The 15,941-nt window shown below is 31.7% G+C and overlaps 2 protein-coding genes and 1 long non-coding RNA gene across 5 annotated transcripts in view; 2 read left to right on the top strand and 1 right to left on the bottom strand.

Annotated features, from left to right (window-relative positions):
* The first annotated feature begins 435 nt into the window (after window positions 1-435).
* Window positions 436-1,328, top strand: LOC120357821. The gene is made up of 3 exons (XR_005574821.1): window positions 436-604; window positions 690-801; window positions 888-1,328. It is a non-coding gene; the product is annotated as an uncharacterized LOC120357821 (long non-coding RNA).
* LOC120357820 (methionine aminopeptidase 1D, mitochondrial-like) lies at window positions 1,062-4,824 on the bottom strand. 2 transcript variants are annotated; one of them, XR_005574820.1, is made up of 5 exons: window positions 4,336-4,824; window positions 4,071-4,259; window positions 2,958-3,792; window positions 2,128-2,200; window positions 1,555-1,794 (listed from the first exon to the last, which is right to left on the bottom strand). XR_005574820.1 is itself a non-coding variant. In XM_039449459.1 (4 exons), exons 1-4 carry the CDS (start codon window positions 2,179-2,181, stop codon window positions 1,398-1,400), a joined length of 420 nt encoding a protein of 139 aa, XP_039305393.1. In that variant the 5' UTR covers window positions 2,182-2,200; the 3' UTR covers window positions 1,062-1,397. The 2 variants fall into 2 exon arrangements, 1 of the variants encoding a protein (XP_039305393.1); XM_039449459.1 differs by lacking the exons at window positions 2,958-3,792; window positions 4,071-4,259; window positions 4,336-4,824 and adding exons at window positions 1,062-1,498; window positions 1,889-2,042 and having other exon boundaries at window positions 1,684-1,794.
* Window positions 4,825-10,930: 6,106 nt separating this feature from the next.
* LOC105205509 (ras-related protein Rac1) overlaps window positions 10,931-15,941 on the top strand; it is a 48,808-nt gene continuing 43,797 nt past the window's right edge. The window contains exon 1 of one of the 2 annotated variants that reach the window (XM_011174880.3): window positions 10,931-11,487. In XM_011174880.3, the coding sequence (XP_011173182.1) occupies window positions 11,453-11,487 (35 nt within the window). In that variant the 5' untranslated portion in view covers window positions 10,931-11,452. Of the gene's footprint in view, window positions 11,488-11,516; window positions 11,652-15,941 lie in introns of those variants that run through there. The other variant, XM_026138213.2, reaches the window with a different exon arrangement.

Raw genomic sequence — 15,941 nt, 5'->3', positions numbered from 1 at the left:
CAAAGTCCTTGGGTGTACAAGTCGTTTTCATTATAGTTGCGACACTTTTTTTTGGATGCATTTCTGAACGCGCAACTATAACGAGAGATGAGAACGACTGTAGTTGTGGAGGTTAGCGCGAAATATCAAACGTTGGTATACAAGATGTCGCAAATAAAATGTGGGTACCTTGGAGGAAATATAAGATAAGTATACTCGCAAATATTTTTCAAATAGATTTTTTAAAAAAATATTCGCACATTTTCCGTATTTGATCGGTTTTAATCTAATTAAGTTTATAAATTCGTCATTACAACACGATGAGCTGAGATGCTTAGATGTAGTTAAATAAATTGTAACTGTAACGAATATTAAAAATTAACATTTTAAGTATTTGTTACAATTATAATTATAATTTATTTAACTACATCTAAGCATCTCTGATCATCGTTGTTGTAATGACAAATTTATAAAGCTCAATTAGACCAAAGCCAATCCAATAGAAAAAGATGTGTTATTTATTAATTAAAACTAACTTTTTCTTTTTTGCAGAAGTAGAGAGCACACAAGGATGAGACATTGGAAGCCTTTGCAAGAAGTTGATATATTCAATGTTGATATAACAGTAAGTAGTCTCATCTTTTATGAAAAACGTTCTATAAAATTGTAGTCTTTTCCTAGTTAAAAAAAATTATAATTACAAATTATAGGTTTATCTTAATGGCTATCTCGGCGATTGCTCAAGTTGGTGAGGAAGCTATTCAACTTCTGTATAAAGTAATGCAAGTTCTTTTTTACAGAGACGCAAGATCTTTCCCAAAGGTACATTAACAAAATTCCTATGTATATATCTTACAGACCAATAATTTCAACTACATTGTTAACAATCTGCTTGCCCTGCTTTTCAGTATCATCTTGCCATTATCACGAAAGAAAAAGAAGTTGAAAAACAAGGGCCGCTAACTTTGGAGAGCTATTAGGGACCTGCAATTCTATAAAATTTTTGTTTTCTTATTTAAAATAAACTTAATAAAAAATCTAGAGTAAAGATCCATTTCTTTAATTGAATAAATTGAAAGAAGTTTTCAATTATATATTTATTTGCATTACATGTACAAAAGACTAAGAAAATATTGATTCTGGTAACTGTATTGATAATCTTCATTCTAACAGACATAAATTTTACCTAACTTTTATTTTTACATATAAAAACACAAGATAGTACTTGTAAGATTAAAACGCATATGTGCAAATTAATTTATGTATGCTAAAAATAATATATTTCATAGGTACTTTTTATATAAAATAGCAATAATATTGATTGTACATTAAAGTGTTAGCACTTTGCATCCAGTATCTGTTATTAAAATTGTATGTTCAACTTGAGCTGTCCTAAAATTATCAATAGTACAAGTTGTCTATCCATCTTCCAGAATTTCAATCTGCGTTGTTCCTTGACTTAAAGCTGGTTCAATAGTAAATGTCATATCTGGTTTTATTTTGTCAGAAAAATCATTTGTTGTAAAATAAAAAAGAGGCGTTAAAATATCAGTATACATATAAGACAATTTAATATTTACAGTTATGTAGAAATTTATTTTAAAAGCAAGATATATTTGATCTATAAATTGGAATTAGATAATTTCTATTAGTCATATGCCAATGCGCGTTAATATTGATAGTAACAAAATATTTTCACTGTACCGAAGTGATAAATGTCTGGAGCACCATGAAAGTAAGTTCCGATACCACGACCCAAAAGTGCAGGTATTACATTCAAATTGTGTTTATTTGTTGTCTCTTCTATTACATTACCTGAAAACAAAATAGAAAAATTATACAAAATGATAAAAATGAATGTTATAGCATATAACCAAATTAAGATTTTTAATCATGTACAAATTATTACCAATATTGCAGAAATATTCATTTGATTTGCATATTTCAATAGCTGACTTTAAACACAATTCTGTGATTATTACCAATCGTTTGCCTTCAGAATGTACCTCACCAAAACATTGAAACATGACTGAGCAATCGTCGTGATAGCCATTAAGATAAACCTATAATTTGCAATTATAATTTTTTTTAACTAGGAAAAGAATACAATTTTATAAAACGTTTTTCATAAAAGATAAGACTACTTACTGTTATATTAACATTGAGTATATCACCTTCTTGCAAAGGCTTCCAATGTCTCATCCTTGTGTGCTCTCTACTTCTGCAAAAAAGAAAAAGTTAGTTTTAATTAATAAATAACACATCTTCTTGTATTGGATTGGCTTTGGTCTAATTGAGCTTTATAAATTCATCATTACAACAACGATGATCAGAGATGCTTAGATGTAGTTAAATAAATTATAATTATAGCTGTAACAAATACTTAAAATGTTAATTTTTAATATTTGTTACAGTTACAATTTATTTAACTATATCTAAGCATCTCAGCTCATCGTGTTGTAATGACGAATTTATAAACTTAATTAGATTAAAACCGATCAAATACGGAAAATGTGCGAATATTTTTTAAAAAAATCTATTTGAAAAATATTTACGAGTATATTTATCTTATATTTCCTCCAAGGTACCCAAATTTTATTTGCGACACCTTGTATACCAACGTTTGATATTTCGCGCTAACCTCCACAACTACAGTCGTTCTCATCTCTCGTTATAGTTGCGCGTTCAGAAATGCATCCAAAAAAGTGTCGCAACTATAATGAAAACGACTGTACATATAGTCGTGAGCTAAAAGGTTGCAACACATTTTCTTTGATTGTTTTTGGAATGTAGACTTGCTCATCGAACGGCGAACATCATTGGTTCTTACCTGTGGATCCAATCAATTAAGCATCGAACCATCTAACCATCGAAGAAAATGTGTTGCAACCTTTTAGCTCACGACTGTACACCCAAGGACTTTGATTCTGTCCATGGGGAAATTTTCCAAACTGAGAAGTCGCTATCTTTCTACATACCCTAACAGCACAAAGTCGACTTTAAGTCGATTATGAGTCGGCCATAACTGCTAGACGTCTGGAAAATGGACGTCCATAAATCGACTTTAGACGACTTAAAGACGTCTATTAGTCATACAATGTCCCACTTTAATCGACAACTATAAGTCGACTTTTAGAGACGTCTTTAAGTCATACATTTGAAGACAACTATAAGTCGACTATAGTTAGCCATCCTACAGACATTCTATGCAGTTGTAAAGGAAGGAATATTGAAATTGGGAAAATATGTTATAACATTTTTTACTTGTTTGATTCGTTTTATTTAAAAAAAAAAAAAAAAAATTGTTATAATATGTAAAGCAAATATAAATGTGTATATCTGTGTATATGTATTGTGCGCATTTGTTTAACTTTGTGTGTGTATATGTATATCACAATAACTTAATGTATACAAAATTATCTCTAATATTACTATTGTATACAGATGCATTTGTTAAGAAAAATAATAATAAAAATAATAATAAAAACTTTTAACTATATTTTATTAATGGACGTCACATAGGAAAAAAAATCTTTATTTCTCACCTCTCGTTAAATATCCTGTATACATGTATAGATTCTAAATTTATACAATGTCAATGTAAAATGTTCTTTCTATATAAATTATAGAACTTAGCTAACTTTTTAAGAAATGGATCCTTTGTTGTAGATGCTGCAAAGATAAAATATTCTTTTTTATTTTGCATTCTGCAACTCGAATCTCTAGTGGATAAAGAATGTCACTTTGTTTTACTCAAGATATTGAGGGATAATTTGTTTATCTTGATTGCTAGTACATTCCTTGTGTTCTTTTCTGCAATTAGAATGCACAAATTGAAAGTGATATTATTAAAAAAACAATTAAATCAATCATTTAAAAAATAATTCAACTTAAATAAAAAAAAAATTAATTGAGCGTCAAAATCAAGATGTTAATATCTATAACAATATTTAATTAATATCAATTTTTAATTAATTTTGGTGCTGCAGTTGTAAAAACTAGACATCTTTAATTCTCTAAAAATGAGAGTTGTTGACGTATGTTGTTTTTCAAATGAACAAATTAATTTTTGTTTTGAAGACAAAGCTCACTTGTAGTAAATATGTTCAGTTGTAGCTTCTTTTCTCCGTCACGTAAAGTTCTTTATGACTCTGCCAGTTTTCGTGCCACTCAACCTCGACACTGACATAAATACCACGGATTGGAAATGCTTTGGCAGAGAAATCTCGATACACATATCTCCAGTGTTTTTAACTGCTTCGGCACCACTGATCTCAAAACTAAAATATTCGCAATTGATCGTTTAAATATTCGGATTTATATCTAATTGATATGGTTTTACAAAAAAATACATACTATAGTCTTACTTCACGACTCGTCTGTCCCTCAACAACGGCTCACAATGGCAATCGCCGCACATGACCGGTATGGCTGCACACGCTCCGATGGATAATAAAAAATAGCGGAGAGTACAAGAGAATTTTGTATGTCCGAACGGCTGCAGCTAATAGTCTTTATTCAATAAGCACAAGACCCGACAGACAGGTAGGATTACAACAACGCGGATTGACTCTTGCAAGAAACTTGATGACTCTCGCTTGGCGCTACATGCAGCAGCGGTGACAGCGGTGCTCGCTCACTACAGTGGCGCTCAGTCGAGTCGATTTCAAAATGTCTTTTTCTAGACGTCTTAAAGTCAACTTTTGAAAAACGTCTGCAGACGTCTATGCAAAGTCGACTTGCAGTCAACTCTGAAAGCCTGACTTAGAAAAGTCGACTTACAGTCGACATATGAATGGTTTTGCTGTTAGGGTACTTACAGTTAATAATTAACGTAACGACCAATAAGCTCTAGTCGTTACGTTAATCATGAATTGTAAGTATGTAAAGATAGCGACTTCTCAGTTTGGAAAATTTTCCCATGGACAGAATCAAAGTCCTTGGGTGTACAGTCGTGAGCTAAAAGGTTGCAACACATTTTCTTTGATGGTTTTTGGAATGTAAACTTGCTCATCGATAGGCGAACGTAATTGGTTGGATCCACAGGTAAACCAATGACGTTCGCCGTTCGTGTACAGTCCTGTTCATTATAGTTGCGACACTTTTTCTTAGATGCGTTTCTGAACGCGCAACTATAACAAGAGCTGAGAACATGATTGGTTCTTACTTGTGGATCCAGCCAATTACGTTCACCGCTCGATGAGCAAAACAACATTCCAAAAACCATCGAAGAAAAAGTGTCGCAACTATAATGAACACGACTGTACACCCAAGGACTTTGGGTGTTTACGATAACTAATCGGATCTCGGATTGGATTGAACAATGGTACTCAACGTAAGTATAGAAAATTTCCCTAGGCTAATCGGATTGACGATCTCTGTCTCAAATGTGATCCGATTGATGATGAAAGCGTGGAGACGCAGAAGCATGCTTGAAAAGTAAAGTCTCTTAATTTTTTTAAATATTAGGTGTTGGAATTAATTCGTAGAGTTTTACGAGAGATGGCGGGGATACTACAGTTTTCTGTTTTTACCGTCAGAAGCAAATTTATCTTAAATCAGTTGTTAGGTTAGGTGTTATTTTTACGACATCTTACTTTCACTTGTTGTTAATAACATCAAGTTATAATTATTTAAATATGTCTAAATTTATACCAAATAAAGTGTTTTTGCGGGGAGTTTTATTACATTACTTTCATATGAATAAAACTGCTGCGGAAAGCCATAGGATTTTAGAAGAAGTTTACGGTGAGCAAGCTTTAGCTAAACAAACGTGTCGGAAGTGGTTTGCGCGATTCAAGAGCGGTGATTTCGACTTAGAAGACAAGGAACGACCTGGACAGCCAAAAAAGTTTGAAGACAAAGAATTGGAGACATTACTTAAGGAGAACTCAACTCAAACGCTCGAAGAGTTGTCCACATCGTTGGGGGTTGACTTTTCAACAGTGGGAAAACGACTTAAAGCGTTAAGGATGATCCAAAAGGAAGGACATTGGATCCCATACGAATTAAAGCCGACGGACGTTGAAAGGCGTTTTTTGACTTGCGAGTTACTGCTTCAACGGTACAAAAGAAAAAGTTTTTTACATCGGATTGTTACGGGTGATGAAAAGTGGATATATTACGATAACCCCAAGCGCAAAAAATCATGGGTTAAGCCTGGACAACCATCATCATCAGTACCAAAACGTAATATTCATGGATCTAAGCTTCTTCTTTGCATTTGGTGGGATCAACGGGGTGTGGTTTACTACGAACTGCTGAATCCGAATGAAACCATCACTGGGGATCGTTACCGACTGCAATTGATGCGCTTGAGTCGGGCATTGAAGGAGAAACGGCCGGAATGGAGCGAAAGGCACGACAAAATTATTTTGCTGCACGACAATGCTAGACCGCACGTCGCAAAGCCAGTGCAAACGTACCTGCAAACACTGAAATGGGAAGTCCTAACCCATCCGCCGTATTCTCCAGATATTGCTCCTTCGGATTATCACTTGTTCCGGTCGATGGCCCATGGTTTGTCCGCGGAGAAATTTACTTCTTATGAAGAATGCAAAACTTGGATTGATTCATGGATCGCCTCTAAGGACGAAGCGTTTTTTCGACGGGGTATCCGTCTCTTACCCGAAAGATGGGAAAAAGTTGTGGCAAGCGATGAAAAATATTTTTAGTAATGTATTTTTATATTTAAACTTAGAATAAATCGTTGTTTCTCTCTAAAAAAACGCTACGAATTAATTCCAACACCTAATAATAACACAAAAAATCAAAGATAAAGTTAAAAAGAATGATTTGAATTTAGATTTATTGTAATATTTTTTGTTTAAACACTAAATTTTGTTTAAATTTCTATTTGTAAAAATTAATTAATCTATTCTAAAGTTTGTGGTTATATCGGAAACAAATCAAAATTAATGAAACAATTATTAATTGTTAGGTACAAATTAAAGCATATAATATTTTAAGTATATCATATAAAATTTTTGTTTATTATAAACTTAATAAAAATAACTTTGAAATTATTCAACTACATTACACATTAATCAATATTAATTTATATGTTAAAAATCAATAATGTTTCTAAAAATGTTTTTTTTATTCTTTTCCGGATCGTAAATAAACTTCAATTCGATGAATAAATAAAAATTACTGGAAAATGGATTTATATGAAGAGGGCATTATTGAACAATATCAATTTGTGCTATCTTAAAATTTTTAAAATCTACTTTTCTTTATTAGTTGTTTATTAGAGAGTAATAATATAAAAATGGAATATACGCATCATATATGCATACAATTATTTAAATTTTATTTATGTATATTCCGTTCTTATATTATTACTCTCTAATGAACAACTAACAAAGAATAGCAGATTTTACAAATTTTAAGTTAGCACAAATTGATATTGTTCAATAATGCCCTTTTCATGTCAATCCATTTTCTAGTAATTTTTATTTATTCTTGGAGTTGAAGTTTATTTACGATCTGGAAAAGAATAAAAAAAACATTTTCAGAGACATTATTGATATTTAACATATAAATTAATATTGATTAATGTGTAATGTAGTTGAATAATTTCAAAGTTATTTTTACTAAGTTTATAATAAACAGGAATTCTATATGATATGCTTGAAATATTATGTGCTTTAATATGTACCTAACAATTAATAATTGTTTTATTAATTTTGATTTGTTTCCGATATAACCACAAACTTTAGAATAGATTAATTAATTTTTACAAACAAAAATTTAAACGAAATCCAGTGTTTAGACAAAAAAAATTACAATAAATCTAAATTCAAATCATTATTTTTAACTTTATCTTTGATTTTTTGTGTTATTATTTAAAAAAATAAAGAGACTTACTTTTCAAGCATGCTTCTCGGTCTCCACGCTTTCGTCATCAATCGGATTACGGCTGTGTTCCGTTTTTACTAGCAGTACTGAAAATTTATAGTTCACGTCACATATACTATACATTTTCAGTAGTGGCAGTTAATATCGGAACATAGCCACATTTGAGACAGCAATCGTCAATCCGATTAACCTAGGGAAATTTTCTATATCTACGTTGAGTACCATTGTTCAATCCAATCCGAGATCCGATTAGTTATCGTAAACACCCTTTGATTCTGTCCATGGGGAAATTTTCCAAACTGAGAAGTCACCACTTTCTACATACTTGCAGTTCATGATTAACGTAACGACCAATAAGCTCTAGTCGTTACATTAATCATAAACTGCGGATATGTAGAAAGTGGTGACTTCTCAGTTTAGAAAATTTCCCCATGGACAGAATCAAATTCCATGGGTGTACAGTCATGTTCATTATAGTTGCGACACTTTTTCTTTGATGGTTTTTGGAATGTAGCCTTGCTCATCGAGCGGCAAACGTAATTGGTTGGATCCATAAGTAAGAACCAATCATGTTCTCAGCTCTCGTTATAGTTGCGCGTTCAGGAACGCATCTAAGAAAAAGTGTCGCAACTATAATGAACACGACTGTACAGTCATGGGTGTTTACGATAACTAATCGGATCTCGGATTGGATTGAACAATGGTACTCAACGTAAGTATAGAAAATTTCCCTAGGCTAATCGGATTGACGATTGCTGTCTCAAATGTAATCCGATTGATGACGAAAGCGTGGAGACCGAGAAGCATGCTTGAAAAGTAAGTCTCTTTATTTTTTTAAATAATAACACAAAAAATCAAAGATTAAGTTAAAAAGAATGATTTGAATTTAGATTTATTGTAATTTTTTTTGTCTAAACACTGGATTTCGTTTAAATTTCTGTTTGTAAAAATTAATTAATCTATTCTAAAGTTTGTGGTTATATCGGAAACAAATCAAAATTAATAAAACAATTATTAATTATTAGGTACATATTAAAGCATATAATATTTCAAGCATATCATATAGAATTCCTGTTTATTATAAACTTAGTAAACATAACTTTGAAATTATTCAACTACATTATACATTAATCAATATTAATTTATATGTTCAAAATCAATAATGTTTCTAAAAATGTTCTTTTTATTCTTTTCCAGATCGTAAATAAACTTCAATTCTATGAATAAATAAAAATTACTGGAAAATGGATTTATATGAAGAGGGCATTATTGAACAATATATCAATTTGTGCTAACTTAAAATTTGTAAAATCTACTTTTCTTTATTAGTTGTTTATTAGAGAGTAATAATATAAAAATGTAATATACGCATCATATATGCATACAATTATTTTAATTTTATTTATGTATATTCCGTTCTTATATTATTACTCTCTAATGAACAACTAACAAAGAATAGCAGATTTTACAAATTTTAAGTTAGCACAAATTGATAATGTTCAATAATGCCCTTTCCATCCATTTTCCAGTAATTTTTATTTATTCTTGGAGTTGAAGTTTATTTACGATCTGGAAAAGAATAAAAAAAACATTTTCAGATACATTATTGATTTTTAACATATAAATTAATATTGATTAATGTATAATGTAGTTGAATAATTTCAAAGTTATTTTTACTGAGTTTATAATAAACAGGAATTCTATATGATATGCTTGAAATATTATATGCTTTAATATGTACCTAATAATTAATAATTGTTTTATTAATTTTGATTTGTTTCCGATATAACCACAAACTTTAGAATAGATTAATTAATTTTTACAAACAGAAATTTAAACGAAATCCAGTGTTTAGACAAAAAAATTACAATAAATCTAAATTCAAATCGTTCTTTTTAACTTTATCTTTGATTTTTTGTGTTATTATTTTAAAAAATAAAAAGACTTTTCAAGCATGCTTCTCGGTCTTCACGCTTTCGTCATCAATCGGATTACATTTGAGACAGCAATCGTCAATCCGATTAGCCTAGGGAAATTTTCTATACCTACGATGAGTACCATTGTTCAATCCAATCCGAGATCCGATTAGTTATCGTAAACACCCCATGTTCATTATAGGCTGCGTTCCGATATACACTGCAAGTACTGAAAATCTATAGTTCACGTTACGTATACTATAGATTTTCAGTACTGGCAGTGAATTTCGGAACGCAGCCATAGTTGCGACACTTTTTCTTTGATGGTTTTTGGAATGTAGTCTTGCTCATCGAGCGACAAACGTAATTGGTTGGATCCATAAGTAAGAACCAATCATGTTCTCAGCTTTCGTTATAGTTGCGTGTTCAGAGACACATCTAATAGCGTTTTTCATTGGGAAAACTAGTGCGCACTGAGTGTGCACTCGCCGCTGGCAATTGGACGTTTCGGTTCGCGCGATAACGGTGCCAACGGAAACGCCCAATTACCTGCAGCAAGTGCACATTCAGTGCGCACTAGTTTTCTCAATGAAAAACGCTATAAGAAAAAGTGTCGCAACTATAATGAACACGACTGTACGTCTTTATGATTAATTTTTCTATGGCCGGTATTCATAGTTGAGTCTTGGCTACGTTCCGTTTCACGCATAATGCGCATGGCACATTATTTTATCCTTGTAATTCCCCAAATGTTAAACAAGGATAAAATGATACATCATGTGCATCATGCGTGAAACGGAACGTAGCCCTTATTTCAAGATTGTCTTAAGCAACGTCTTAAGATGCTAATACGGCTCTCTGATTGGTTGATGGCATCTTAAGATGATACTTAAGATGATCTTAAATATAAGAATCGACTATGAATACCGGCCTATGTGCCATGGCCTTAAATGTAATTTTATAGAAATTGGAGATAAGCGGGCCTAACATTTACCTTTTAATTGAAAAAACTTAATCGGTACTTTAAAGTATTGTTTTAATAATTTACAGAAAATGGAAAAAAGAAAAACAAAATAATATGATCAATTTTAAGTTTTGCAGTTGGCTATTCTTAAATTTAATCGGTCTATCAAGCTAATTGAAAATGGAAAGACCAACCATGGAGGCGTTCATTTATAGCGTTTGCAGCGCTTCGTCTGTACGACGAGTTGCACTATGCACTAGTCCCAGTCGCGTAGAATCTCGGAGGTGCGTCGCGGACCAATCTGTTACAATTTGATCTACACTGCCTCCTGCTGCGATCGGTGCTGTGTTCTCGTGTAACATACTCAGCCGTCCAAAAGCAAGCAAACTATCAAACACGCTCGTTGGACCAACCAATCAGTCGCTGGATCTCATCACGACTCTGTCACGTTTCTCCGTCGCACTTTAACCTCAATCGTTGTGTCGGTCGCACTTCCTCTCGCGACCTCTTCTCTTTCATGTCCTCTCCCTCCATTCGATACATTCTTCTTTCTTCTTCTCTGTCGTCACTGCCCTCTTCCTGTACGTTCCGCGCCGTTTGTCTCTTCCTTTCCCGCCCTCTCTCTTTCTCTATGTGTGTCTCTTTCTCTCTCTTCCCCGCTTAAAATCGACTTAGTACATCGTGCGATTTTACGTGCTTTCGTGTGTATTACGGACAGCATCGGATATCCAGGATGCAGGCCATCAAGTGTGTGGTCGTCGGTGATGGGTACGTAACGTGCAGGGAGCACTGCCATGAGAAGGTCGCCCGTAGACGCGCATCCAAAGTTCTCGGGTGTGACAAGGGATGGACTATGAGTCCACGATGAGATCCAAAGGATCTACTGCCCTCGGCTGCGGGCTCCACGGAAATGGTTTTTATTCTCAGGACGAGTTATGTTTCACTTGTAGTTTTCCCGGGCCACGAGCGTGGTGACCTTGTTGGCAAGATGAGGCTACCACGCCCGTGTATACGTCCGAGGACCGCAAAACTATGTCGACGTGTTCACGAGTACATCATATTTTTTGTGTGCTCGCGCGTGGACGTTCTTGTCGATAAGCAGTCCTTGGAAGCACGCGGGATTGCGTATTAATCCGTCTGTTCAATTGGATTAATCTACACTGAGAAAAAAATTGTTAAATTTTTTAATTTGATTAAATTTTCTCAGTTTATGTTTATTAACATAAATTAAGTTAAATATGATAAATATGTATATTAACATAATTTAAGTTAAATATATTAATGTTTGTGTGTGCGTGTATTGTACAAGTTAAATACTGGAACTTTAGTTCAAGTATTTTATATATTTAAATTTTCTTAATCCTAGTATTTTATAAATTTAAGTTTCTTTAGTTCAAGTAATTTAAATATTTTATTTTCTTTATTACATGTATTTTATATATATCAAGTATATACATAAGTTTATAAGTGTTTGTCTACCAATAACTTGAAAAATATACATTCGCTTCTCTTTGGTTATGTATCTCCAGCATTTGCTCAGTACATGCAAAATTTTTGAGTTTTGTTTGGTCAGTTGTTTACTCTATTTTTAGATAAATCGTAACAAATTTCACTTTCACTATGGTTTTTTTTTTTTTAACTGTACTTGAAGTTAAAAGAATTTTCTGTCATATGATGAGAAAGTTATGTTAGTAAACATGTTTGTAAAGTGACACAAGTGATAGTTTCAATTTTAGTGATTGACTGAGGTCGGATAATTCCAAAGAAACTGACGATGAACGGAGAACTACAGGACTTGTTTAATTTAGCTGTGACAGTGCTACTTATTTTGCAACTTATTTTTACACTGAGAGAAAAATGATTGCAATTATCATAATTTAACTAATAATTCATAATCATTTTTAATATTATCTATACATTTACAGTTGTTTTAACCATGTAAATTATCATTAAATTATAAGTTATTACCCAGCAAACACTACGTTACATGTAACGTAAATGTTGTAATTTCCTACTCAACTGTTATATAACACACTCGTTATATAACAGTTACATTGTTGAGTGGGAAATTACAACTAACATTTAAGTTACATGTAACATTGTGTTTAGTGGGTATTACTTCATAGTTAGTAAGTAAAAAAATATTAAAAATTGTTATATTCATTGTTAATTTTGATTGCATTTATTTAGATAACTAACTCATACGTCCTACTTGTTTTTAACTATTTACATGGTGAATTGAACAAATAAAATTAAGTATGTGGTACAGGCTATCAATGTGATTTATTTACAACAGTTGACTGCTCAATTTGTGTATTTTATCAACAGCGAAGTTAAAAGTAAAATTTTTGTGATTGTTTCTCACGATCTAATGAATTTTATGGGAAAGTTATTGCTTTCTGTAACCATCAAATGACAGTTATTAATCTCTACAGTTTATATTATTAGAGTTCTTTATTTATGCTTTACAATGTTTTATTTAATTTATATTTTTGTTGAAACATTCTGCTTATAACCAAACAAAAAAAACTTTTTGCAAGGTAGAACAAATATGGCCTGATCAATAATGAGTACATTTATATTGATTGTAATATTTTTTTAGTATATTTATTATTTTACATCAAATTCTAATCTATTTACTAAACTACAATTCATAAATCATGGTTTTTGAGGAAAAAGTTAAGTCAATTGTTCACTTAATAGATTGTTGATGAAAATAATTCTTTATGTTAATATGTCAATGTGTTAATAAACCTATAAATGTAACATTGGATCATTTATTATCTATTTTTCAAACATTTTTTGTAAAAAAGAAGAAAACATAATTAGGCCATATTGAGTGACTATATGTACGCTCATCTATGATTCACCCTGCAATACAACTGTGATCTTTCTTTTTTATATATAAATATTGTGTGATAATATTTATATTCTACCTATATGAAATTTATTAACAACAAAACATTTATTTTAATAATATAAAAATGTTATTGCTATTGTTTATGTAATTTGCAAAGTCGCCAATCATTGACAAGTAGTATACCTAATATAATCTAAATAATACCTTTTCTAAAAAAACTTTAATGCACCGATATAAATATTTGAAATTGTTCCACATTTTAAATTAGTGTTTTAGAAATGTATTTTATTTTGAATTTGACCATCAGTTTTTAATTTTGGATTCAGCAAAAAAATTAGAAAATGCAAAGCATAGGTTATACAAGGTATAGTTACCTTAAATAGAAATGTTTATTCTTATCATCTTACTTTTGATATTAGTAATAGAAATTTTTGAAGTTTTACTTCTAAATTTAAGTTTTGTCTTTTTGACAAAATTATTTTTTACGTTTATTTTTTTATGCAAAGCCTGCTTTCTTTAAATCTTGCTTCCAATACAAAACTTTTTTTTATGGAAGTTTTAGTCAGATGCACTTTTGGGTTTTTTTTTATATAGTACTCTGTCTCTAATGTTGATATAGGGCGGATCCTGATAGCACACGGGACCGATAGCACACCACTACTCACAGCGGTCAATGCCTAGAGTTTTTCCATTGGTTGGGTTAGATAAGTCAAGGTGATTGATTGGTGGGCTATCGCACCGTGCCCTATCGGATCCCGTCCGTTGATATAGTACGTTTTATGATACCTGAAATAATAAACAATATTTTATCAGTCTCACTGAAAGACGTTCAGACACAGAAAGGACGGGATCCGATAGCGCACGGTGCGATAGCCCACCAACCAATTATCTTGACTTATCTAATCCAACCAATGGAAAAACTTTAGGTCGCTGTGAATGGTGGTGTGCTATCGGGATCTGCTCGACATTAAAACTATAGATATCCTCGTTTTTGACAAGATTATAAAAAGTAGTTCCAGAAGTTCATTTTCAAATTAATGACTTGAACACCATTAACTTTGACCCGTATACTTTGACAAAAACTGCTACTTGCTTAGATCCAAGTCTTATAAATTTAGAGTCTACTTGCCTAGATCCAAGTCTTTAAATTTAGACTTAGCCAAAAAATATCTATACAATTTATGTAGTATTCTTAATGAAAACAATTACCTAGCTAGATTAACAGCTGATATCGTAATTCGACAATTTTCGAGAGCTTACATCGCAACCGTACATCATGGATATCTTAAAATCTTATAATTGTAATGAAAAACGCTTAGATCACTTTTGACGAGATATTGTAGGCCAAGATTTTGAAGGCTTTCTTAACATTTATTTAAAACTTTTACTATTTAAAAATAATATTCTCTATGCATACGCATAATTTTTATACATGGTAACCAAGTTTGTTCAAAAAATAATTCTAGTTACAGCTAGTATTTTTAACATACGTTCTTTATGTTAACCAAAATAAAATCTAAAATTGGGTCATAGGACGTCTTTAAGACATCTAAAAGATGTTTTTAACCCTCAACTGACACACTGAGTCTGTTACACCCAGGGTATTTCCGAAAATGCTTGGCATTTTTAAACTGTAAAGATTGGGGGGGGGGGGACAGAAGTCGGAGAATATTTTTATCAATATCTCCACTACTGATTTCCCATGATAGCAGTCTTCGAGAATCGACTAAAAATTGTATACAATCGTGTTTTTGCATGGTACAGGAACATTACATTTAGTGTCAGAAACGTATGCATTGTAAAAATTAAATTTTTCTTTAACAAGCGAAAATAAATTCATTAATAGTATAATTTTTGACTTTATTTTTCTACTTTGACCAACGAGAGATTGGTTCGTTTCTGTGTTTTAACAAAAAATATCAAGATTTCACCACTGCAGTAAAAACGCGTAGATAGTCTATACGATACTTTTATGAGATGTTAGATCAGACTAATGGCAAATTGTTTATAATTCATAACTTATTAAAGGATAACCCAGGAAAATGTAAAAATTACAGACGAGAGCTAACTATAGCTTTCATCTATAGTTGAGCCTTTTTTGACGCATTGTATCGCTTTTTCAACATTGCGAACGGTATTGTGTACACAAATCGAAAGTTTTGTAAACTACACAGACATTCTTGAAGATCAAGATCCTTGCAATTTATTATGTTTGTCTACTCTTGGTCAAAAAAACAATGTATAAATGTTTAAAATGTGACAAACCGATGTGTAAGCATCATATAGCAAAAATTTGTTGCGAATGTTCCATGTAATAAATAATAATAAAATATATTGCATATATTTTACGTTTTTTTAAGTT

Source organism: Solenopsis invicta, chromosome 5 (genome assembly GCF_016802725.1).
Source record: "Solenopsis invicta isolate M01_SB chromosome 5, UNIL_Sinv_3.0, whole genome shotgun sequence".
NCBI lineage: Eukaryota > Metazoa > Arthropoda > Insecta > Hymenoptera > Formicidae > Solenopsis > Solenopsis invicta.
The sequence above is the reverse complement of the archived record's forward strand: the minus strand, read 5'-3'. Positions and strand labels throughout refer to the sequence as shown.